The sequence below is a fragment of the Pleurodeles waltl genome, chromosome 12, assembly GCF_031143425.1.
Source record: "Pleurodeles waltl isolate 20211129_DDA chromosome 12, aPleWal1.hap1.20221129, whole genome shotgun sequence".
Taxonomy (NCBI): Eukaryota; Metazoa; Chordata; class Amphibia; order Caudata; family Salamandridae; genus Pleurodeles; species Pleurodeles waltl.
This window is the reverse complement of record NC_090451.1, coordinates 54,028,715-54,052,491: the sequence shown is the minus strand read 5'-3', so window position 1 is coordinate 54,052,491 and position 23,777 is coordinate 54,028,715. Positions and strand designations below refer to the sequence as shown.

The window sequence follows — 23,777 nt, the reverse complement described above, 5'->3', positions numbered from 1 at the left end:
AAATAATACTGATTAGAACCTACAATCACATTTAGACACCAAGTAAAAGTTCTAAAATGCAACGGAAGTTTTCTCCACTCAGGTCGGTAGAAGTCCCACACCTGTATTTCATCAAAAACTTGATCCAGTAAGACACATTAGTAACTGGCATATTGGAAATTCCAGAGCGGAAATGGTAGTTTTTCTTCTGCGCCTTTGTAAACACATATCTTAAGATGCCACAGGGGCTCCCAAGTTTAACAAAGCACCCCTTAACAACCCCTCTGCCATCTGGAGCCCTGCAGGCAAACATTAGCCTCTACCAACACCAGGGTTCAAGGCCCAAAGGTCAAGGGTCAAAGGAAATGTGCATTAATCTCAGTCTGAAGCCCTCCAAGTGCCCTCTCTACGGGCTGCTGCAAGTCATGTGCAAGAGCAGACGGGATGGGGCAAAGGGCGCAGACGGCCTTCCTCCCTCCTCTTCCTCACTCTGACAGCTTCCGGGTTTCATCCAGTATCTCGCGCACTCAGGTCACTGTCAGGGTTCTAATGACCTCCAGCTACTGCGAGCCAACCACGGGTCACCTCTTGTCCACTCTGTTCCCACGGGGGCCCTCCCAGGGCTGGGCAGCGCTGCAGCTGGGAATGGGGGTGCTGGGGTGCACTTCAGAGCCTCGTGACTGTCGATAAATACTGGGGGATGTGAAAAGGGTTTTTCACACAACCCTCACAAAATACCATAAAAATGTGGCAAAAAATAGGAATCTGAAGCATTTTATGCTTTTTAACACTTGCAGAAATATTGAGACTTTAATTTATCTCGAAAGAGATAAACTTGCAAGGAAAATGTCTGCCTACACTTGTCATTATGCAGATGAAAACTGCACAAAACGGCACATTACGGTTGGAAAGGTCTCCCTACATTTCTAACGAGGCAGAGATTCATTAGACTGAAAATTATCTCACCATGTGGTAAAAATTATCGCACAACGCGCAGGAAATCTTTGCACAAGGAAAGGCGAAGGTAATAGGGACATTTTTACAAACTTTACAGTGTTCTAAAATCGGTGGGTTCTTTCACAAACTTTTTTTCATTGAGGGTATAACTGTTAGTTCACATGTCTCTCGCTGGGATCATCATTTTAGCATTTACACTCTAGAACGCATTCAAGCCGCTATGCTGACCAAGCAGAGATAGATCACCTCACAGGGCTGATTTTAAACGTTTAATGGAGGGGGCACGGTCCACCAGGGTGGAGGCGGACATTAGATACACCACCCAATGGACGACCATCGCCAAATTTAAAGACCAGTGCTGGTTCCGCTGGGATCCCTATGCTTCGAAAGGAACCGCCTCCATAGCCACCCCTGTGAAGTCATTTCAGGATATTTAACCAGACTCCTATACCACATTCTACAGTTTTTACATTTAATACAAGTTCGAGATAAATACACAATTGATCTCCCATCTATCTTAAGGTTCCCAAAAATAGTACAAGAAGTAATGTGGGTAGAAGGGATTTATTTACCATGATTTAAATTGAAAGAATTATCAACATGAACATGTTTACACCTTACACAATGATAACTTTTTTCTTGTTATTTGGACATTCCAGCTTAAGAATCAAGATTTCCTGAGCTTATACAAAGAACTGGAAATTTGTTTTATCAAGTGCAAATGATGAGTTAAATTTTTTTTTTTAATTTACCCAACAACTGAAACTCTTGAATGCTGCTGGGCACTGCCATTTCACAAACACAAGAAATATCTAGACAGCCTCCCGAAACCACCAGATACATACGGTGCTAGGGAGATGTGCATCCATAATTCTTTGTGCCTCAATCTACGAAACCAACCAATCAATGTTTGACTCAAACCCATAACATTCTGCATAAGGAATTGTTTCTCAACCAAAAATCCATCCGTAATTCATACTACATCAAACGCACCCTCGAAAAGACTAGCGCATGGGAAGCCACGAGGTGTCCGACTGCTACTATCTCGAGATTGTTCCACCCAATATCTACTTTCTTAATACAGCTCACCTGGTTCCTAATCACACAATTCCAAACAATAGGAAATTTAATGGCAGAATTACCTTGCAAGTAATTCTGAGCTTTCTCTTGAATTACCACAAAACAAACTTTGATTTAAGAGTGAGGAAGGAAAGAGTCAGACAGTAGATTCTGAGTATTTATCACAATAAGGCATATTGCACAAGCGCCCGGGTTAGGCTGTTACATGCACACTTGGCAATCCTGGATTAAAGTTGAGGACATTTTTAAATCAACAAAGGAGGACATACCATCCACGCAAGTTTACCATGGGTTGGGGTCAAGCACTTCAACAAAGTGTATTAAAAAGAATTACATTCATACTTCTGTCTCACAATTCAATCATCCTTCATTTTGAGCAGCTGGTGCACATGATTTTATGTTTATGTAGATGTTGCACTGCCCTTGCTATGAGTCTGAGTATTACCGTATGAAGCAGCAAACTCAGCAGCACCAGGGGGAAAGAAGCACTTATCTTATCGATCTTCATCGGTTATCATTTATTTTTATATAGGTTGACCTTTTCTGTAGCTCTAGTTGGGTGACCAGAGCATCCATGCCGGCAGCAAACAACGCTTACCTGGGCTTTCCTTACACCATGGTTTTCAGTTGTGTTAATTCAACTAAAGTGAACAGACTACAGGTTCCATGATGCACTGCTCCGTTCAGCGAAAGCCCGATCTGGATCCATCTGGTCAGCCTAAGTATAGTGGATCGAATACTTTTTCGCTCATCGTTCGCCTATTTTTTCAAATAGAGAGTCACCGGCATCGAAGCGATGGCTTGAAGTGGTAAGCCATGAGTAATTTATTAGCTTAGAGATTCAGGCACACATCTGAACAGGGCTGGGCATGGTCTGCCACTGCGTACCTGGATGTATGACCTCTGCTCAAACCTATCACGCTGAAGTTATTGTGGGATTTTCGCTTCATTGGTCAACAGACCTTCCTTTCAGTTAACAACAGTGGAAGTTTCATCTCTTGATAGAGTACAACAGGAAGGAGGAGGGTGTCTTGACTCATGCCTTTATCTTTACGAGTGACCCAGAACCCTTTATCAAGAAGGCCCCCATCAATGAGACGGTGAGCAGGGGGTGACCGATCCCTAGTCTCAGCCGGAAGCACCAGACTGAGGTGTGAGCTAGAGGTCACCGAGCATCCTCCCTGCACCATCCAAGGTCATGCTCCTATTAAGCAAGGAGCATGAACCCTATCCATGGCCAATTGGGTGAGGAGAAACAACCTTTAAAGTCTCCCAGGCATTGAGAAAATAAATATGTCCAAAGCTGGTGTAGGCGGGCCAGTTCCACGCCTGGTTCTCAGGATTCCAGTGAATGAGTTCTATATAGAGTCACTGTATGTAAATGTAATTTTTTTAAAGTATGTTTATTGCTTTGTATAAATGAACATACACAACGGATATTAATTAAAAAGACACGATCCCTTGACCATCACAATACTTCAAGCCCTCCCCGTACATTCGGACAGTTTTTGTATTTTTATGTGGGCAGGCTGAAAGGGTGGACCTGCACTGAACATTCCATCTATAGGAGGAGAAACTAGAAACATTCGATTCTGTGACGCGCAGCAGCAGCCATCTATAGCACCGTAACCTATAATGTTATAATTTACCAAGCCTACATTTGGCTCTAACACGGATGCTTGCACCTCAGGGACACAAAGGGAATCCCAAATCCCAAGAAATTAAGACATTTTACGTGTGGATCTAGTTTTACATTTGATTTTGCAAAAAAATGATGACTTCGCTAGAGTTTGGAAATAACCAAAATATTACACTGTTGTTGTGTCTGGGTGATTTAAAGGTCTGCCTTGGATTGCTGAAGGGAAAACTGAGTTCGCATTTCCACTTTTATGACAAAGACCTCGTGCAACTGTCAAAGAATCCGTGTAAGGCCACATTTACATTAACTTGTTTTGTCTAAATGATTCCACAAGTGGCCTCTGTTGTGCTTTAATTAGAAAAATTGCTTGACACATCACCAAGCGGAAGAGCACATACATGCAAGTCTAGGAGGGTAATATGTGCACATGTACAAAACACTGCCTCACTCATGAGTTCTAATTAGGAAAGAACACATTCCTACCACAAACCATCTTTGCCACCCAGATCACATAGGCCAGAATGCGACAAAACATTTTCAGTCACATGGAGGAAATTTAAACCACTTTAAGTAGTAAAGGGAAACATAGAACAGCATTATTTCTTATGGGTGACAGAGATATGCAACCTTGTCATTTACATAAATTAAAACAAATAAGCAAGAACAAAATAAACCATCAGCACGCTCTCTGGAAAATTTAAAACATATTTATCTCTGATGTGGAAGAGAATAAAATGTTTCTGGTGCCAACAGTCAGGAGAATATAAATATTTTATGACTCGTCTGTGAGTGAAGAAGACAGCTTTCTCCCCTACGGAAGAGAACTGAACACAGCTTGGTATCTGCCATCAAGCAAAATAAATCGGTTTTGCTCCCATATGAAAAAGAACAGATACACCATCAGCTACACTCATTTGGGAGACGCCTAAACAGACCTATCACTCATTTGAAGACAATACCCAGCCCCTTGAACTGAATAAGAACATCATTGAAAAACTTTGCAACTCGTGGAAGAGACGAGGCAACTTTGTCAATCAGTTACAAGAGAATACAATAGTTTTGTAAATAATGCAGATGCAAATAAAAGTCTTGCCACTCATATCAAACAGAATCAACCAGTTGTGCCATTTATATGAAGAGAAATAAACAGTTTGCCTCCAGCTTTCTCATTCAGGTGGGAGGGAGTAAAACATTTTTGCCACTTATGATGAGAATAACATTCCTCTCCAGCCTGTGATGGGATATTGTTCTTAAATCTCTTTAAAGTCTCGAAAACAGAGTAAGGTATTATTTCACATCTATGATATCAGCTCATTCAAGTGTGTTCCAGCAGTGTATGTCAACTCTGGCCAGGATCCATGGCACAGCAGCATGAGTGGCACGGCGCTCACCAACCCAGACGTACCTCCAACGGGGACCTTTTACCGCAGCCGAAACACTAAACGAGGCCTTTGCCACCAAAATGCTCCCATTAAATGCAAAACTCCTCCATGGCCGCTGGAGTACATTCGCCCTGGATTATAGAGTGTGTATGCCACAGCCAAGCATAATAACAGAGTGAAACATGCTCTCCCTGGCACCAGCAGCTTTCTCTAAAGCCTTTCCAGCTGTTCCTCAAGCCTCCACCGGGGCTTCATAAAAACCGTAAACCGCAAGCAAGGTAGGGACAGTGTAGGACAAACTTACAGGTCTCCAGCTGGATTACTATTTTGTTTTATCAGTCTGTAAAAGAATTCCAACAACACATGGCGGACAATTATTTTCAGCAGTGGCCTGAAGAAGAGCTCAAGCAAAAAAAAAAATGCCAGGACTGGCTGCGGAAGAACCCTCAGCGGAACAATCTCTAGGCCAATCAAAATCACGCACCTGCAGACCGCCACCTACTAGTAAGCGAAAGTATTTACTTGTGATAAGTGAACGGGTACTTACGTAGTCATGGAAGGCCTTGGCTTCGCTCGAGTGCTCGCATGTTTCCCTCCTGTCGGGGGCTGCACAGTAGAGATCCCAAAACACACTTTGAGAAAAGAAAACCAAACAAGAGTTAATTTTAGTTATTTACTCATGTACTTCTAAGTATTCATTTTGCAGCTGGGACAATTCAGCAACATTAATTAAACAATACAGCACAATAGTTGCATTGATGTAGAGCCGTGCCAGAGTTATAGAGTGTTTTTGTTGAATAACCATGGCTAGTCCTAAAATGTATAGGTTGAATAAGTTGGCTTTGCATTCTCTAACATCAACTGCACTAGAATAGGAAGGGTCATCATATTATAAGATGGCCGCCATGGCCGACAGGGCGGCAGAATGGTAAGGATTGCAGACAAGACTCCCAATGATTTCAGGCAGAAGTCCCTACTGCTGTTATCTAAATCAGGCACCAAGTTTTGATAAAGGCAGATTCACAATGAGGGTGTTGTCCCTCGTGGCTTAGAAGCATAGGTGCTTCTCATATAGAAGATCCAGAAATTGGGACAAGAAAGCTAGGTTACCGCGAGAGGTTCTTCTTGCAGGTGGCCAAATAAGATTGACCACCTTTGACTAGGCTTCCAGACTTCATGGTAGTTTCTCCTAACGCATGTCAGTGACAGATCTTCAAGTCTCAGCATTGAAATCCTTAAATAATTCTATAGTAAATTGAATCTTGTGTAAATCTAACAGAATGTAATTACCTTGTGGTGTTCAGTGACAAGTTGTCAAATGGTCATCCTCTGGAAAGATATACACTCAATTTACCTATAATTCTGGAGAAAATTATTCAGCTTTCAGCTGTGACTCCAGTACAAGCACAATTAATGTACTACAGGAGCACAGGTTCTCTTTCTATGGATGTTTGAGTGGAAATAAGGGGCAAGAGGTGAGGAGAAAGTCATTCCACAGAGGGTAGATCCATGCACAATTTGGAAGATCCAACTAACGCAAGACAGTAGCAGCTTTTGGGGACCACTGTGTAGTTGGACCCAATTACTGAAAAAAGCTAGGAAAAGGACAGAGGTTATCTGTATTCCCACACATCTGCCTGAGGATTTCATAGATAAGAAGACTGAACTAGGCCACTCAGGGATGTGGGAAGGGCATAGTTTGTTCGAACAAGATGAGGGTGCTGTCAGAGGGCAGAAGGCACAACAAGGACTCCATGTATGGTTTGTCTCACATGCTAAAAAGGTGGTGCTGAGCAACACTATCAACGATATCCCCCGAGACGAGAGGGATGGCTCTGAAAGTGTAGGTGAAGCATTACAGAAACCCAGATTCTGCTCCTAAAATTCACAACTATTTCAGGAAGATCACAGATTCAACTGAACCCTCTACAGTTAAATTCACACAAATTCACTCTACTTTTTATATGTTGGGACAAGGTCTAAGAAATGAGAAGCTCCCTGGATGTTTGTAGATTTGCAACCAACCAAAAAGTCTCCTTGGTATTTTGAGGTGGACTCCTAGCCCATGACATAGGCAATCAGACATTGCGATGTGAGGCGCACATCCAGAATTGCATTCATGTGGTTCCCCTTGAGATGGGGGCCTGCAGTTTCTGGGCTATAAACTGTGAATTTAGAAGGGGAAAAAATGTAAAGTACTAGATGGCTGTTCCTCCAGGCAAACAATAATTTTGGCATCTATAAAGCTAAGTTTCTGTTATTTTGACTTACTTTTGTAATTCACCTCAATTTTATTATTTTACACCACTTAATTATATACTTTTACATATAAATTAACACCGAGTATAAAACTCTGACAATTTAAGGTACAGGTAATATTTGTAACCATGAATATTAAACTTATTAAAACTATATAACTTTCCTATTACTAAACAAGTGCCTGGTGAACTGAAGGAAAATATTCAAACTTGGGAGAGCTCCAATGGTGCACACAGAAGAGAAGAGACAATAGTTAAAGAAACTGATGGTTCCTGTTTCCCACAGTTTCCCAGACTGACCCATAACTCTCCCCCAATGATGCATGCTCCTGGTTCCAAAAATGCAAACATACACTTATTGTGCCCCTATGGGCTTTCTGTGGATTCCTGAAGTTGTAGGGGCTAGCCAGTAGCACCCAAGTTGTAATCGCTCCCTGCTGACCCCAACATCTGGCACGTGCCCAGAGAAACAGAAGTGGGCATCAAAAGCCAACATGCCTTTCATTGGTAGCTTGGTGGAGCCGTCAAGGGTTAGCACCAGGGAGCCGACGTGAAGGTTAAGCCAGATGTAGCATCATCACACATTAAATAGGAATGTCCTGGTAGATTTACAGACAAAATACACTTTCCGGCATACATTAAGTGATAGCACAGATGAAAATTAGAAGAAAGGTCTGTAGCCCTCACCACTCAAGAAATATGGTCAAATCTAACTTTTAAACAGGAGGCATCCTCTGCCTTCCACAAACCTTATTGGGGAATACAGTGTCATAAAGAAATGTCAACAGGTTCATGCAGCAGCAGGGCTGGCTGCTTTCTTGCTGTGGCTGGAGAACCTAAGACCTTAAAATTTTTGTCTTGGGCCACAATGATACTGTTCACCCAGGGAGAACAGTCCTTCATCCATCATTTGAGGATTTTTTAATCCCCGTTTAGATGGGCTGAAGGTTTCCACAATGGACTTTGCGATCCAGGTTCATAAACTCTGGATCCAGGCATTGGATCTTCCAGGTGCTGATGTTCGGCACAGGCCACTGGGTCCGAGCAGACGTCTGTGTAGCTCGTTGCGCTCTTCTTAAGCTAAGACCTGAGGATGATGTGGTCACGCTGTGCTAGGCAGGAGTCAATTCAATAGCAGATGTAGTTGAGAAAGCAGGGGTGCCATTTTCACAAAAAGGTTACCGGCGAGTCCGCTAGCTACGCGGAGCTTCAGGTCCTGGGAATCATTTCATTTACCCTTAATCATCGTAAGTGCAACTCTCCATTGTCTTTGTTGAGTTTTCTCCGGAGGACTTCTGGAAGCTGGAACTCTATCTTTGTCTTCCCTGGATGGCAGGAAGACTCCAGACAACATGCAGAGCCCTAGCAGCAAGGCTTTGTGCAGACCTTAGGGCTTTGTTCTAGTCTGAATTGATGTAACTCCTCCGATTGTGACAGTAGGGCTCCAGCTTTTGTACACCGGGTTTGTACAGTTGGGTCAAATTTCCACTGCCAAGTAGGGGCTTTCAAAATGCAAGCATCAAGCACCAACCAATCAGTTTAAAGGTCATGTAAGGAGTTTTTGTCTTACAGTGGCGTATCGGAGTTGTGCATTCCAGCCCACGTTAGGCAGGAGAAAAATAACTCAATATATGTAGCTGACTCCGCTGTTAACAGGCCAATTCTAGCTTGTCACCCTGCATGTTCTCAAAGAAGCAATCTCATGGGAAGAATTGGGAATTGAATGAATGAATACAAATGAATAGAACTAGAACTAAATAGAAAACGAATGATCCTAGCCTACATCTAGACGATCGCACTGAATAGGTGGCTTCCTAACAGCTTCCGGAATTTAGTTATATATCTTTCCGCTCATCATAGCAGAGCAGGATGAGCGGGTTACAACTTGCACCATCCTTTGCACGGCAAACAGACAACCACCATTTTAAGTCACACAGCTGTATATACAAGGGACACTTAAATCTACACCGTTACTGAACACTAGGGATGGGCAGTAAACTCTGCTCCGCCAGCAGACTTCACATGGAGTCTGGCAAAAAAAAAACACATCTCTGCCAGTCGATGCTAGAGAGGAGTTTACCGGCACGCCACTCACCCACACCTAGGACTGGTATACACATTCTTTGCATGGTTTATTTTATATTTTGGAGTGAATGTTTCATAAAAAAGACCATGGCATCTTCCCGCCTGGTAGAGGAGAGACACTGGCACCAGAGGCCCCTCAGCAGCATCCAGGGGGGCAGACATGGGCTCCAGGATAAAGTAAGTGCCCGGGTCCTATTACCATTTGTTTGCAGGTTGAAAGCATAGCATGCTCACTGGTCTGGGCTAAAGTAGGGCTCTCTCCTGCGTTGGGCTTGTTGCAGAGTGGGCACTTGTCAAACCCTTGTTACACTTTAACATTTGCCTTCTCCCATGTCTGGCTGCTTCTAAGGTTTGTTATTGTTTATTCCGCATTCAGAGACTAACAGTTTAAGCAATACTAGCAGTAAGTTTATCACTGTGGTGTTCTGACCCATCATGGCTGAAGGCAAAAGTCTCTTAGTCCTTTTTTTTGTTCTGCATGTCTTGTTTGCTTTTGTAACAGTAGGGTCATGCCCCCATCAGCCACCATCTTAAGGTCAGTCAATGCAGAGCTTGCGTGAAGGTGCTCATGAGGACCACTGGCTTGCCTGATTTTCATATGGTGGCCGCCGTGACACTTGTGGCATGACCATGCGGCATTCCGCTGCACGCAGAACTCCACAGAGTTTTTAGGTAACTCAGAGGAATTCCGTGGAGTAGAACTCAGCGAGCTCCGCCGACTGCTACTGGACACTCGCACACAAGGGGGAATGTTGTGTAAGGGGGCCAATGAACTATGTATAAGGGAGCTGGTAGACGTTACCTATGGGGCACATACAATCTGCCTCCTCAGAAGTGATCGATCTCTACAACCAATCTCTCACTTTACAGAGAGGGGATGCCCCATCAAGAGCAATTCCAGGCAGACCCATTTGCCATCCTGTTTACCAATAATTTAGCCACTGCTAACCAGATGACACCTTACTTAAAACTGTGCACCAAACAAATGAAAACTGAGCAAATTCATATTGAAACACACTTGCTGATTACAGCAAAAGAGAATCTGAACCGAAAAGCAGATCCACCTAATGAAAAGGATGAATGCGCAAATTAATCAAACTGATTTTTCACTATTTCTGGTATGTTTATCCAATAAGGATGAAGAAAACATTGGTTTCATTTTTCAGATTTGAAAGATGGGATTAGATTTTAGGCACAGCACGAGCGCCTCATTTCTTGTCAGATAAGCATTGTAACCATCCAAATAAAGTGGGATTACATTCTGTGTTAACCGTTATTTCAGAGGCAGACTTTGTTTCTTAAAAAATGCAAACTGTTTTATAATTTATAGATGTTTTGAAAGTGCTTTTTGCTGGTGTTCCTCATTCTCACACTGGTGCAAAAATGCTTATTGTATATGGAGTGGGGTTTGCTCCATTTGATATAATGCAAGAGACAAAATAAGCGCAAAAGGGTTTTTATTTTTTATTTTTTTTAGGAAGCGTCATACGGTTCACATCAGCATTAATCGCGGTGCCCTGCGTATCTCTCCCACTGCGGGCCGGCAGCACGGGCTCCCCTGAGTTAACTGACGAGGACAGTGAATTCCATTGGACACTGTTTCCCCTGACAACCGTTGCCAAGAACATCTGCATCTCAAGTGGAAATTCCAAGAACTTGACATCAGCTCCAGCATCCTCTGGCAGGCCAGGGAGGCGCTTCCAGCAGCCACAACATCCTGCTGCTGTCTGCACAGTGCCAAGCCGAAGAAGAAACACACGGGGCCCCACGAGGAGCCTCCGGGCACCTCCACTTTGTTACTGTTAAATCTGTAAATCGTGGAGTGCGGACCTCCGCAGGCAGCAAGTTAAATTTCTCTTTAAGGAACTGCACAGATAAACAGAGTTGCCTGCTACATGAACCACGCAATCACCAAAGGCTGAGACCAATGCAAGCTTTCAACACCTGTCATTTGTTTGTTTTTCTAAGTGAGTAACAGTATGTGTGAGGGCTAAGGTCACTGTCTCCCTGGACCCCAGTTGGAGGGCCTTGCAGTCTGGGCTGGACTGTTGCTATTGGAGCAGGAAGAGTCCGATTTGCATATGCTTGGTCCATGCTGGCCTGCGGAGTGCCTTCAAGGTACACCTAGCTGTTGTGATCCGCGTAATTTACTAGGCCTAAGAAACTATGGTATGAAATACTAATTTCTATTTCAGAATATATTGTGTGCTCATCTGAATAAAATGCTCTGTTGACAAGATGAGGTTAAACTAAGCAAAAATAAATAATCTCTCACATCAACGTCGAAAAGTAATGGGCGCTCCTTGAAAACTCATTCGGGGCACTGATAATGTAGCAAAGGGTTTCATTCTTTCTGTGTATTTGGGGAAATGTGTTGATACATAAGGGCCCAAGTGCAATCTTGCGAGAGATCCCCTTCAATTCTCACCCGGCACCAGTTTATGCCTCTGCGGATTACATGCCTAGAACATGAACATGCACAGGGACGCTGCTTTTGGAGGAATCATGATCGCGCAGTCTTTTGACCTGTACTGTGACCCTCGCACTAGCTGGACGCAGTACTGGGACACAACCATAATAGGGACTTTGGGGTTATCATCCTATATATGGTCCACAAAGCCAGATCCATGCCAGTTTCTAGAATACCTGCTATGTAGCTTACTGTATGTAAATATATCCCTTTGGGAGCTCCTGAAAGATGGCACTGATCCAGCTCCCATGGGCCCACATTGGTCATTCCCGCTGTTGAGTCTCCTAAACTAACTTTGCTTTCAATGATGGCGCCAGCAGCAGACTGGTGCGCTGAGCAAACGATTAGGACAGTCCAGTTTCATGCTGGGCAGAGTTCGTAGAGTTCTGCTACGTGGAACTCCGCAAAGTGGCAAAAAAGTTCTGCACCGCTACGCTAAGTTCTGCAAGCGGCAGAGTTTGGGTAAGGTGCGCTGTTCACACTGATTTTTAGCGTGGGAGCATATCCCATGCTTAAAAATCAATGGGAATGGCATCAGTCGGAGCGCCAGAGGGTGCTATCTTCTTTTTGCCACTCGAGTAGATTTTCTACTCAAGTGGAAGCTTCCTCAGCACGTGGGGCAGCTTTCTCATCACGAGCGGTCACGGCCTACCGCGACCACTTGCGTTCAGAAATCTCACTCACGCTCGCCAACCTAGCAATTTCTCGCGCTCACCAACTTAACGGTGGTGATTGCGAGTAAGAAGAAAAACTCCCCTCCGCGTCACTTCCCGGATTTTTTCAGCACTCCGTGCGGAGTGGGGAAAACTTCGCAAACTACATCGGCGGAGTGGAATTCTTCACCCACCCCTAGTCCACTTATGCAAGAGTAGCGCAGCGCCACCGAAGTCCACTTATGCAGCTCGTTGTAGCTGTCTGCATCATTTTGAAGGTTGATCTAACATTGAAGAACCTTACCCTGGGGAGGGTTAAATGGCCAGTGTATATGGACACACCTCCGCCACCCCTGCCATTATCCATCAGATGTAACAAAACTCCGCTGCCTAGTCCTGCCCAACTCTAGTTTTTCAAAGGATGCACAGAACCAGAAAGTCTGTTTCAAAACTGTCCAGAAGGAGCAACGACAGAACACTAAGCCGGGACTATAAACAACTGAGTCCCAGAGGTTCGCTTTTCTAATAAAATAAGTGTTTAATTTCCTATTGGAGTATCGGAGCCTTCTGCAGCTGTCCGGAGGAAGCTCTGGGGTAACCCAATATGGGGAAACCACTGAGGCACTTCACTTACATTAGGCCTCCCTGCCCGCGTACAGGTCCATGAGAGTCTGCAAACGTTCTCCGCCTTAGACTCTTGGGTTTGCATCCTCAACACAAACTTGACATTGTCCTTTGAGGAAACCTGGGAATGGAACAGTGGAATTCTCACATGAGTAAAGGAAAAAAATATTTTGGATAAGGCTTGGCCAAGTGTCAAAGAGACTTCCTTTCAACGTGTACATTTGTGCCTAAATAGGTTGATGGTGGTGACTGCACTTGCTGAAACTGGTAGAAAAGTGTTAAATACACCAGGAATGTGGAGCACCAGGCAGGAATGGCCGGTTGGGTCTGTGAAGTAATTCACTCCAATCCACTCAGGCACAGAGGAGTACTCTGTAGAAACCCTACATATCGCTTCCATCGCTCCCCGTCATACAGAGAGAGCCTTCCTGCTGGAATGGGGGAATACTCTTTGAACATTTATAATTGAATAATTGATAATCAGTCAATAGACCTTGCCAATCACATTGCCACTGGTGTTCAGGTCGATAACTGCCCCAGTAATAAAAACAAATGGCCTGACCAGATTTTGGAGGTTTTGAAGACCTAGTTAGCAAGATTCTCCCACCTAGTTAACATTATCCACAAACTTTTTGTAGAACTAGCATACCGTTTTACCTGCCTCTTTATTGCTATTATTTTATTTTTTATTTATTCTTTGTTCGATAGAGATTTTGGGAAACAGAAAGGGCCTGATAAAAAAATATAAACCTGCAGACAGGTTTCTGGCCTCACATAGGTGCAAATTTCTGCTATTTTGGAATTCATAAAGGCTACCCAGGCTACCCCGGAATATCTGCAAGTGACGTAAGTAACCCAGGAATACTCCTGGAAAACCTATATAAATATGATTTAATCATGTGAAAATATGAATGTGAATGTTTTCACTTGAGAGAAACCTCACTTGGTAGCTCTTGAATGCACGTGATAGCTCGTTTTTTTTATCCTAAGAAGAAACTCATTCTACTACATCTCCGACCAGTTTTGGGATGAGTTATACCCCTTCCCACCTTAGAAAGGCATTTACTCCTACACTTAATAGAAATGAATCCATGGACCTCCAGTTCCCACCCCGGTAAAGAGAATTGGCCCAACACTTTGCAGGAGTAAAACTCTGGCCTATTCCAGAGAACTAAGTAGCTGTAGACAAGTTAGTAACTAGTCCGCAAACCTACATGTCTGCAACCTCCTTTCCTACATCACAAACTTATGTGAATTCCCTCCTTTAATTACCCACTCCCCCCTACTCTGAGCACGTAAATCTCCTATGAGAATAGTAATAGTGGTTTTGCACTCATAAAACACCCACTTGTATACGTACAATAGTCCTAAAGCAGGTCAGGCAGAGAGTCCATCAGCATAAGACCGTGGGGACAAGCAGTCCCAAAGGGACAAAATCCATTTAAGAATACAATGTTGGAAGAACATCACCAAAGACAGCCTTTAGCTGGGAAGGGAAGAGACGAAGTACAGTAGGAGCCCATCTGAAAAGCATCCGGCAGCTGCCAGGGAAGAGTCTCCCAAGATCACGAAAGGAATCATAGTAACTAGATCACATCTGTCATCCCTGTTAAAAATTGGGAAAATGCCACTCTGACACTTTTGAGGGAGAGCGCGAAGTCTCCAATCAGATTAGGCCCTCGGCAATGAAATGATGCTCTGCTTTAGTCGATGACACTCGCCAAGGCTTGCGGAAAGGATGGTCCTTTAAAGCCGCAGGTGTGGTGGAGAAGTCCAATTCGAGGGAGCAGAACTTTAAAGAATGATAAACTTCATTACTACTTGGATGTGTTTTAAACAACGAATTTCTACCCTTTGAATGTATGAGGCAAATGCAACAGACTGGGAGTGTTCAACATTGGTCGATAAGGGGCAGACCGTTGTTAGATTTTCAGAATATCAAATGGGTTAAAAGTAACCACAATTAATCTAATTAGGAACTTTTTAGATTAAAAAATGTCCAACTCCGGTCCAGGAAGGCTTAATCAGTGTCATGCATGCATGTACCGTGAGTCTATATAGCCCTTTTACAAGTGAAAATCTAGCATGGGCTTGGCCTTGCTGGACCTATGTAGGACCCCCCTGATTTAGATAGTCAGTGATTCTCCTGGAATCAGGAATGACCCATTCCCTTCTTGACCCGCAGTGGGCACCTTTGCTACAAACTGATTCTCTCCGAGCAACAGTTCTCAATAGCATCTTAATGGTACCAATCGTTCTAGTAATGCAACATCATTCCGATACCCAGTGCTAATATTGTGGATGGCAGATCACTCAGAAGACTTGTGCAAGATGCCGTGGTGTCCGGCCAACGCAAAGATTTAGGATTTCTTCTTAAGTCCCTTTACAGACAATCTGGTTGTTGTTGCGATGCCTGGCCGAGGCCCCTCTGTAGTTAGCGCATTGTCCTTTGAAGAGCAGGGCCGCTTTAAACCCCAGAGAACAATGTGATTGGGGCTTGTCCAGTACCCAAGGGGTGTAGCCAGGACTGTTCCTCCTGTATCGTCCTTGGAGTACTTCTGATGAGAGCCTCAGACGGGTCTTTGGACATGGCGAGGGACGAGAAGGTACTCTCCCCGATTACTCACGGACTTAGACCATGCAGGGCCTTGGAATGTGTGGATGTCGTGGAGGCCACACCGATGACAGTGGATTTCAAAGAGGTCCTACACACAGCTCAAGCCTTGCCATGAAGATCTGCAAGGAAGCAGGCTCACTTTGGAAATACTAATCATCTGGCACCCAGCAGGTGTGTGTGTGTGGGGGGGGGAGGGTGGTGTGTAACTTACCAAATTCATTGCATCAACTTTCAATGGGTCGTCTTAGTTTTTAGAGATTTGGTTACCGGATGTAATATTTACACTGTGGTTTAGTGTGATTGAAAAAGGACTGAAAGGGCCAAAATCACTTGGAGATTTGTATTCAATGGGTGACGTTTTTCATATAATAATTGCATTGATTACACGTAGAGACACAACCGCAGAACATAAAAATAAAACAGCTCAAAGTGTGATAGTCAAGTCAAAAACTGAACCTTACAACTCAACAAATCTGTGGTACACAGTCCCTTTTGGATTAATAAACCTGCATCTTCACCCATCTCAAGAGCATAATCAAAATTCTGCTAAACAAATACAGTCCAGTTTATAGCCAGATCCATGCCAGAATTGATTTGTGTAGATTTTATGTATATAGAATGCAAATAAACACCTCGTGGGCATCCTGAAAATGTGGGCATTATTACTGATGTTTCAGTCTCCACAATGATTTGCCCACGACTCCGTCAGGACATTCATATCTGACCCCTTCTGCGTAAGACCATAATTCAGAGTGATCCTCGTTGCAATCCTTACCTGGCTTTTCTCAGATTTATCCACTGTGCATTGTTACTTTCTCAAGTTCAATCCTAATTATTTTGAGTGATTTTATCCCATTTGTTTTTAAAACTAAGAAAATGTTATCTATTGACGGTATCCGAGCCTCATATCAACCCATTTCCACCAGACGTGATATTAAATGTATCACTTAAGCTTTACTGAGTGTATCAGAAGTACACATACATGCATCGAAAAGAGGAAAAAAAGGGAGAAAAAAATAAAAGAAAACAGACATGTCATACAATTAATGTATAATTAGTTTGCTTAGATTGAGATCACTAAGATATATAGTGCTAAACATTATACGTGCATTAAAGTTGGTTAGCAGCCAGGGTGGGAAGATTGCGGCTTTGTATACGACATAGGATTAAGATGCATTAGGCATGGATAACTTTTCAATTTTCATCACATACAGAATAATTTTTCTCTTTCTGAAGCAGAGTTGTGAAAGAATTCCTTCTTGCACCCAATAGTACAAAAAGCATCCCGCCTCCTACTGACAGTGGCTTGTGTTGTATGGAGTCTACTTTACAACCTCCAGAAGGTGTACAACCAATTCTGGCATTTCAAGTTTGACGATCAACCGGATAATGGAAGACTACTCCATTCTCAGCCGTCGGCGACCATGCAAAGGAGGATTTGTCATGGTGGGAGTGAGCGAGAAAGTCAATTCCTCGGTCTTTGTTCTGGTGACAGGCTGACCTGACTTCCATGCCGCCTCGCTCCATCTGCTGGAAGAGTCTCTTTGTCTAAGAGCAGTGGGCATGCCTCGCTGCCATGGACCCTCTACAGACATCTCGGTGCAAGTGATCGCCCAATAGAGGGCATGCCACGAAGGTTTAAGCGTAGCTTTGTGTTTAAAGAAAAAGTAAACTTTTTCGCATGACCTCTTTTACCCACAAAGTCAAGAAAACGTTGGTGTTCAGAGAGGTAAGCTGAAGAAACTGTTGAACTTTCCAAGGGATGTTGTAAAACTCCGTTTTGGAAGAAGACAATGTCAGTGTGTTCTCGTGCCAATGACCCTCATCAGTAGATGAACATGAACATTCCAGACCTTAGGGCGAGTTTTAGATCACAATTAGCTACACTAGTGACACCAGAATCCCTAATATCAATCTTGGTCCTATGTTGGACCGCTTAAAGAAAAGTTTCTGATTTATTTTGTTTTTAAGAGTTACTGCAGGGACCATGCTTCCAGGTCAAACCTGTCACCAGTTATCTGTTGTCATGAGTGGACAGCATGGGGTTTCAGCCTCTCAAAGCGAACTTCGACACTCCAGCTTGATTTTAGAAAGGTATAATCCTCCTCAGAGTGAGCTGCACAGAGAGGGTGAGCATGTGTGTAATTGAATGAGTTTTGGGTGGAGGAACCGACGAGTAAGCGTATGAGTAAGGTACATCGAGTGAGGTGAGCAGCCAGTGCTGAGGTTTTACACTACACCTTTCAATAATAGTTTCTAATCGATGGCGGGGTTGACTTGGCCATTCCACCTTTGATGTTGATAAATGAGGTAGTATAATACTAGGTGATAATAACACCTGCTATTTACACCTCAGTGCAACATACAGAGTATGCACTCACCTTAGCACTCCCACCAAGGCGTGCACGCAAGGCTTCACAAGGGAGCTGTGGGGATGGGCGACATGTTATGTTTTCCATTTTATTTTTTACTTTTACTGAGAGTGAAATACACAGAAATATTATCTAAACCCCTGAAAAAGCCACATATTAGATGTATTTCTAAAAAACAAGATAGGAATCACCATCCAGACTCCCAGGCATCAGAATTTTGCAAAAATAAATGGGTATTGGTTCTAATTTTTCTGCTTCAACAGCCACTAATCGGGCGAATAACTCCATTTGACACTTTATAAAGCTGAAAAGGAGAACTGAAAAGAAAGGAGGGATGGGGCAACACACAACAAGCGATGATGACCCAAGTCAACACAACTTCCCTCCAGGTCCCTTGCGGTGTCCTAACGCTGAAGTCAGAGGAGGTTCAAGAAGGACTGAGGACAAATAAATCCGTAAAACCGCTGTCAAAAAAAGTCAAGATGATCAGTGACCTCGAGGTGTGCTGGTAAGAGTATCCAGCACAGATAAACTGTCTTGGGCTGATGAAGACATACACATTACTCATGAGCAAATTGTGGCTCAAATTGTCCACACCAGGCATATGAAATATCCCATCTTAACTCAAAGTTACTCCCTCTTGGGATGAGTTTCCTGGCTGAAGCCAGGTTAAGCCAGATCCCATTTATTTCCCCATCTACAGCTCATTTTTAGATCTGGGTTTTGACATCACAGTTGTCAAGCAGACCTACTGCTAACAAAATACAGTGGACTTTGGATGAGCCTATGTCAACCAATGGGTTCTTTGAGCCATTGGCTTTAGACTTTGTCAATTAGGTCTTGACAGGCCCAGTGGTCGTCTCTCACCTAATGCCACTGGTTGGTTGGATGCATCCTTCCACCTCCAAGAGTTCTAGCACTGAATAGCATGACAGACTACTTTACAAACTATAGTCATCTCCATCTCATGGGTTTTGCTCTGATGTGCAATTGCTGCATGTGTTTCCACAATAAGCCAAGACTTTTTAACTTTGTCTGAGGCTGCTCAAAGAACTAGCAGGTTCAAGTGGGTTCCCAGAAGTCTGGATCAGCAAGAACCTCAATGGCTGAACCTCCATAACTCCAGTCAGATGAGCCTTTTCACAGGGAGAGGGTTAGCAACACACTCTGGCAGGAGAACCACAAAATTACAGACCTATATGAAGACAATACAAGCCGCCATGACTGTACTGCCATTAAATGGAAAAAAACAGCACAAGCCCAATAGAAAGGGTGATTGTCCTCATTTAAAAACTCCACAAATCTTCTCCTGGATTGTGTTGCTTGGTCTGTTCATTTCTTGGTCCTGGATCTGACCTCACTTGGACTCCTTTTGTTTGGCGTTTTGGATTTTGTTCCACACGGTAATTCACCCTGCATGCAGCTATGCTTGAGACTGCTTCCCCATGGCTTGCTTTTTCAGCCTCTACTGGGCCATCCCTGGACCAGTTGGTCACCCATCGTCCCCTCATCTTCTACTTCACTGGATTCCACCTGCGTCCGCACAAAGGTCGCTCTTTGAGCTCCAACGTAAAGGCTCTTTATTAGTCACTGGCGCACTTATCGCTGTCACCTTAAAAGTTGCAAACTATTTACTGGGTCTGTGCCTCTTTAGCAGATGGAAATTTTCACTGTATTCTTTGATACCGAGCACTTTGTCCTTTGCTTAAGGACAACACTGTACCAACTCCACTTTAATAGACAATAGTCTGATTTTCACATCCCCTTAGCTGTTTCCTTTACCTGTGTCTCCTGGCAATATGTATGATTTTATCTTTCAGTCGCAGGCCAAGTGGGTTCGAATTTCCACTAATTTCAGTTTGGGACCCTGCCTGCCTGCCTCACCCTTTTCTATTCGGTGGGTTCTTTCTCCGGTCGCAAATTATGTGGTTCTCGCCTCCGTGGGCTGGCGAGTCTGCCATGAACCTTATCTGAATAAGGGACCTCTCAATTTGGCAGCTGAATGCAAGTCTGTGATGCATTGTTTGGGCGCCCCATAATTGTGAAACCATCCAACTGGGTTAATAAAGTTGTGTAAGTGTTATGCTCTATTCTACTGTGTGCCATTAACCTGCAGCTTCCAAGGTCACATTCTGGTGGGGACAACTGAGCCGTGCATCCTTCCAAGGCCAACACAAGGGCTTGTACTGAGTTTTTAAAACTATTACAGCTTTAGGCGTTATAAAAAGGGCAAGATATCTGATACATCTTGTACCCAGCCACCCACAGAAACACATTTCCCCATTATAAACTATTAGCGGAAGGGTTCTGTACAATTTTCCTAAAACTTGTAAATGAGAATTTAGACAAGAGGCCAGTAGGATTTGTATCACATACTTAAATACAAGTCATTTTAGCTGGTACAATATAAAATTATACAAGAGGTTCCTGGAATCTGCGATAATACTTTTACACAAATCTCTGAAGACATTATTACATGTGAATTAGGATACATAGAAGAGGTGACGTCTGTGTACACACAACATCACCGTCACTTCTGGAAGAGGAGTGTGCCCACGAGGTCCCAGGGAGTAGACAAAAGGCTTCAAGCAAGAGATCTACAACCATACACAAGAGGAATTTGTACAGCAAACTAGGAGGATTTAAACCCCCTTAGAGATAGAAAATATTCAAGATAGGGATGCGGGCACATCAGCATCGTATTAATGGACATGATCACGTACAGCCCTGCCGTGTGGCGTGTATTAATGCTGCAACCTCTGGTGTCACTTGCAGGGTTTATCGTAGACCCCATGCAGGAGGAAATAGCTCCATTTCCGGTGATGTCGCGTTCAATAGATAAGAAGGCCTTTAATACTTCAGCGTCCCAATAAATAACTTCCTCTCTTCGTATGAAGAGTAATAGATGGCTGCGGAGGGTATCCAAGGCGATAACTCAGTGGGTGGACCAGCTACCATCAGCGGTCTATGATGCAAGCCTTCGGCACTGTATGAATAACCTGGAAAACCCAATGAGCAATCACGGGGTAGTCATTACGGACCAGGTATATCAGCTCTACCGCACGGCGGCGAATGCGCTTTCCTTCGATGGAGGGCTCTCCGGCATGGAATTCGAAGCAGGACAGATGTGCGTTTGGATCGGACTCGGAGACAGGCAGCTTGAATAGTGTTTCCACTATGTGCCGACTAGCAATTTGGAGTGAGAATAAAGGATTACTTTCATCTGCCTAGGTCATCGAAGGGATCGCAACACAAATGAGGAAGTCAAGAGACGATGAATTGCGGAGTTTTATCCGTCTGCTCCAGCGCATAGGCACAATGACACACCAAAGTAGCATGGCAAGGAAATACTTCTAAGGAGGGTAAACTACCAGATCACCTCGAATCCCAGGAGATTGACCCCAGTAATTTGACAAGAGTGTGACCTAAGAGCTTGAACAGCAGTGATACCTCGAATTGACTCCATGACCAGTGTCTTTTGGACTGGAATCAGCCTAGAAACCTCCCCTCATTATAGGATGATCGATCGAGGTTTCGGTCATGTCGATGCAGCCTTTGTTGTCCTTCCAACTTTGCAGGACTAAGCTATCATGTTAGGAAACTGAAGGTTTGTTTCAACACATGGGCTACTGTCCGAGAACGGGAACCCCAAGGCAATTCCACCCTTATAATGGGATCAGCCTTTTCTTGTCACAGACCGAGAAAAAAATGAGACTGGCAAACTTTAACCTTCAGCAGTCCATCGACCTATGGAAAATAACCAGCCACACACACGCCTCTGGCTATTTGTCCCACAATGTCCCTGACTGGCTTTTAGCAGCCAATCACAGAGCCTACTGATATCAACTTACAATAATCGGATTGGGCACCCTTTCAACCAATCAAAAGAAGTACCTGTGTAAGACCCATTCTGACTGGCTTTTTTGCAGGAAGTCTGTGCTTGCCTTGTGTCCGAGGTAGCCTAGCAGCCTGAACACAGGCCTCGGTATTCAGGAATGAAAACTAGCCTTTTCTCTAGTCTGCTAAAATAGTGCTTTCCAATTCTGCCAACCTTTTTTGCACACCCATGCACTAGGGACCACTTACCTTGAGTAGGTGTAAATTGAGTGTCTGTGGATTTTGGATTCAACTAATAGGTTTTATAAATTGCCCATAAACATACTCAACTCGGCAATGTGGACCCAAGTATACTTGATTTGGAATAATGTGTTTATAGATGAGAGGGAATAATTTTGGAAATTTGTGAATCCTGTGAGGAGGATATTTCATTGCAGCTTCCTAAACCAACTGCAGTCATCTGCTCCAACACCTAAAATCCCGTACGAAGGGACAGAGATTTCCAATTATACCTTTGGTCTCAGGCAAAGTGGTGGCTGAAGACGTGACCCTGCTCAAGGTGCCTCGACTGGGCCATCCAGAATAAACAATTCTATACACCTAGACAAGAATCGCCAACAAACAAGGCTTGACTGGGAACCCAAAGCAGCCCCGGCACATTTGGTTAGATCAGTCCCCATACAGTGCATAGAGAGCGCAGCGAGTAAGACTGACCACTTCAAGGGGCTTTCGGGGGAGTTTTGGGGGCCAAGAAAGTTTGGGGAAAAAGTGTCAAAATGGTGCTCTCTACAACACGTTTTGTTATCTATGCAGATGTTTAAGTTTTTAAAGCAAAGTAAATGACAACCTTACAGTGCACCAGGATACAGCAATCTTTACTGGGGCTCTTCAATGATTCCCTCTCCATCACCCTTCAACAGTGCCTCATCTGTCCATAGCCCCTCTCTCACACTTATTTAATGTGTTTTAAGTGCCTCTCATACCAGCTTAGGATGTTGGAGCACTTTACATCACACACACATGTATGGACATACGTGTAGATCAGTTTATAGAAAATGTTACATACGAAAAAGTGTACTGCAAGGTGTAGGATTCACGTGTCATCCATACTGGTAGGCATTGTTTAAGAGTTGGAAACATTCCCAACCACGACTCCCGAACAACGAAGTTGTGGACAACGAAAGGGGAACAACGCTTTCGTTAACCACAACTTCCTTGTTCGGTGCCTTAACCACACATGTGCTGAACAACGCACATGCGTGGTTAAGGCACAGAAGGGATTCGGCTTCATCGGAGGATGTGATCGGGTAAGTGGGGCTGGGGCTGTTTTAGTTGCGGGTGTGAGGGGGTCGGGGCATTTTTAGTTTTTGGGGGTGGAGGGTTGGAGTGGTTTAGGTGGTGAGGGGGGTCGGGCATTTTTTGTTTTAGGGGCAGGGGTGGGGGTATTTTTAGTTTTTGGGGGTGGGAGGTCGGAGTGGTTTAGGTTTAGGGGAGGGGGTAGGGTGACCATCAATCCATAAATTTCACGGACGGCCCGTAATTTCTCCCTGCCATCCGTTGTCCGTGATGAAAGGTTTAACGGAGGCATTTGTCTGTAATTTTAGCCTTTCACCAAAAGGACAGCAGACGGCAGGGGAAAATTACGGCAGATTAGTTTCCCTAGCTGGATTGGAAGGCAGGGTGTCTCCTTTGCTCTGAGGGAGGGGCAGACAGATAAGAAAAGGCCTCTTGCCAGGGTGTCTCCTTCCCTACAGAAATGCAAATGTGGGCAACTAGTCTAGTAAATCTGCAAATGCAAAGGGGCTTGAAAACCTGCATTGACTT

General features: G+C 44.0%; 1 protein-coding gene across 2 annotated transcripts in view; it reads right to left on the bottom strand.

Moving 5' to 3' along the window:
- The window catches only part of SSBP4 (single stranded DNA binding protein 4), a 444,236-nt gene that overhangs the window by 309,024 nt on the left and 111,435 nt on the right, over positions 1–23,777 (bottom strand). For both annotated transcript variants that reach the window (XM_069215621.1, XM_069215622.1), the window contains exon 4: positions 5,585–5,669. In XM_069215621.1, the coding sequence (XP_069071722.1) occupies positions 5,585–5,669 (85 nt within the window). The remainder of the gene's footprint in view (positions 1–5,584; positions 5,670–23,777) is intronic.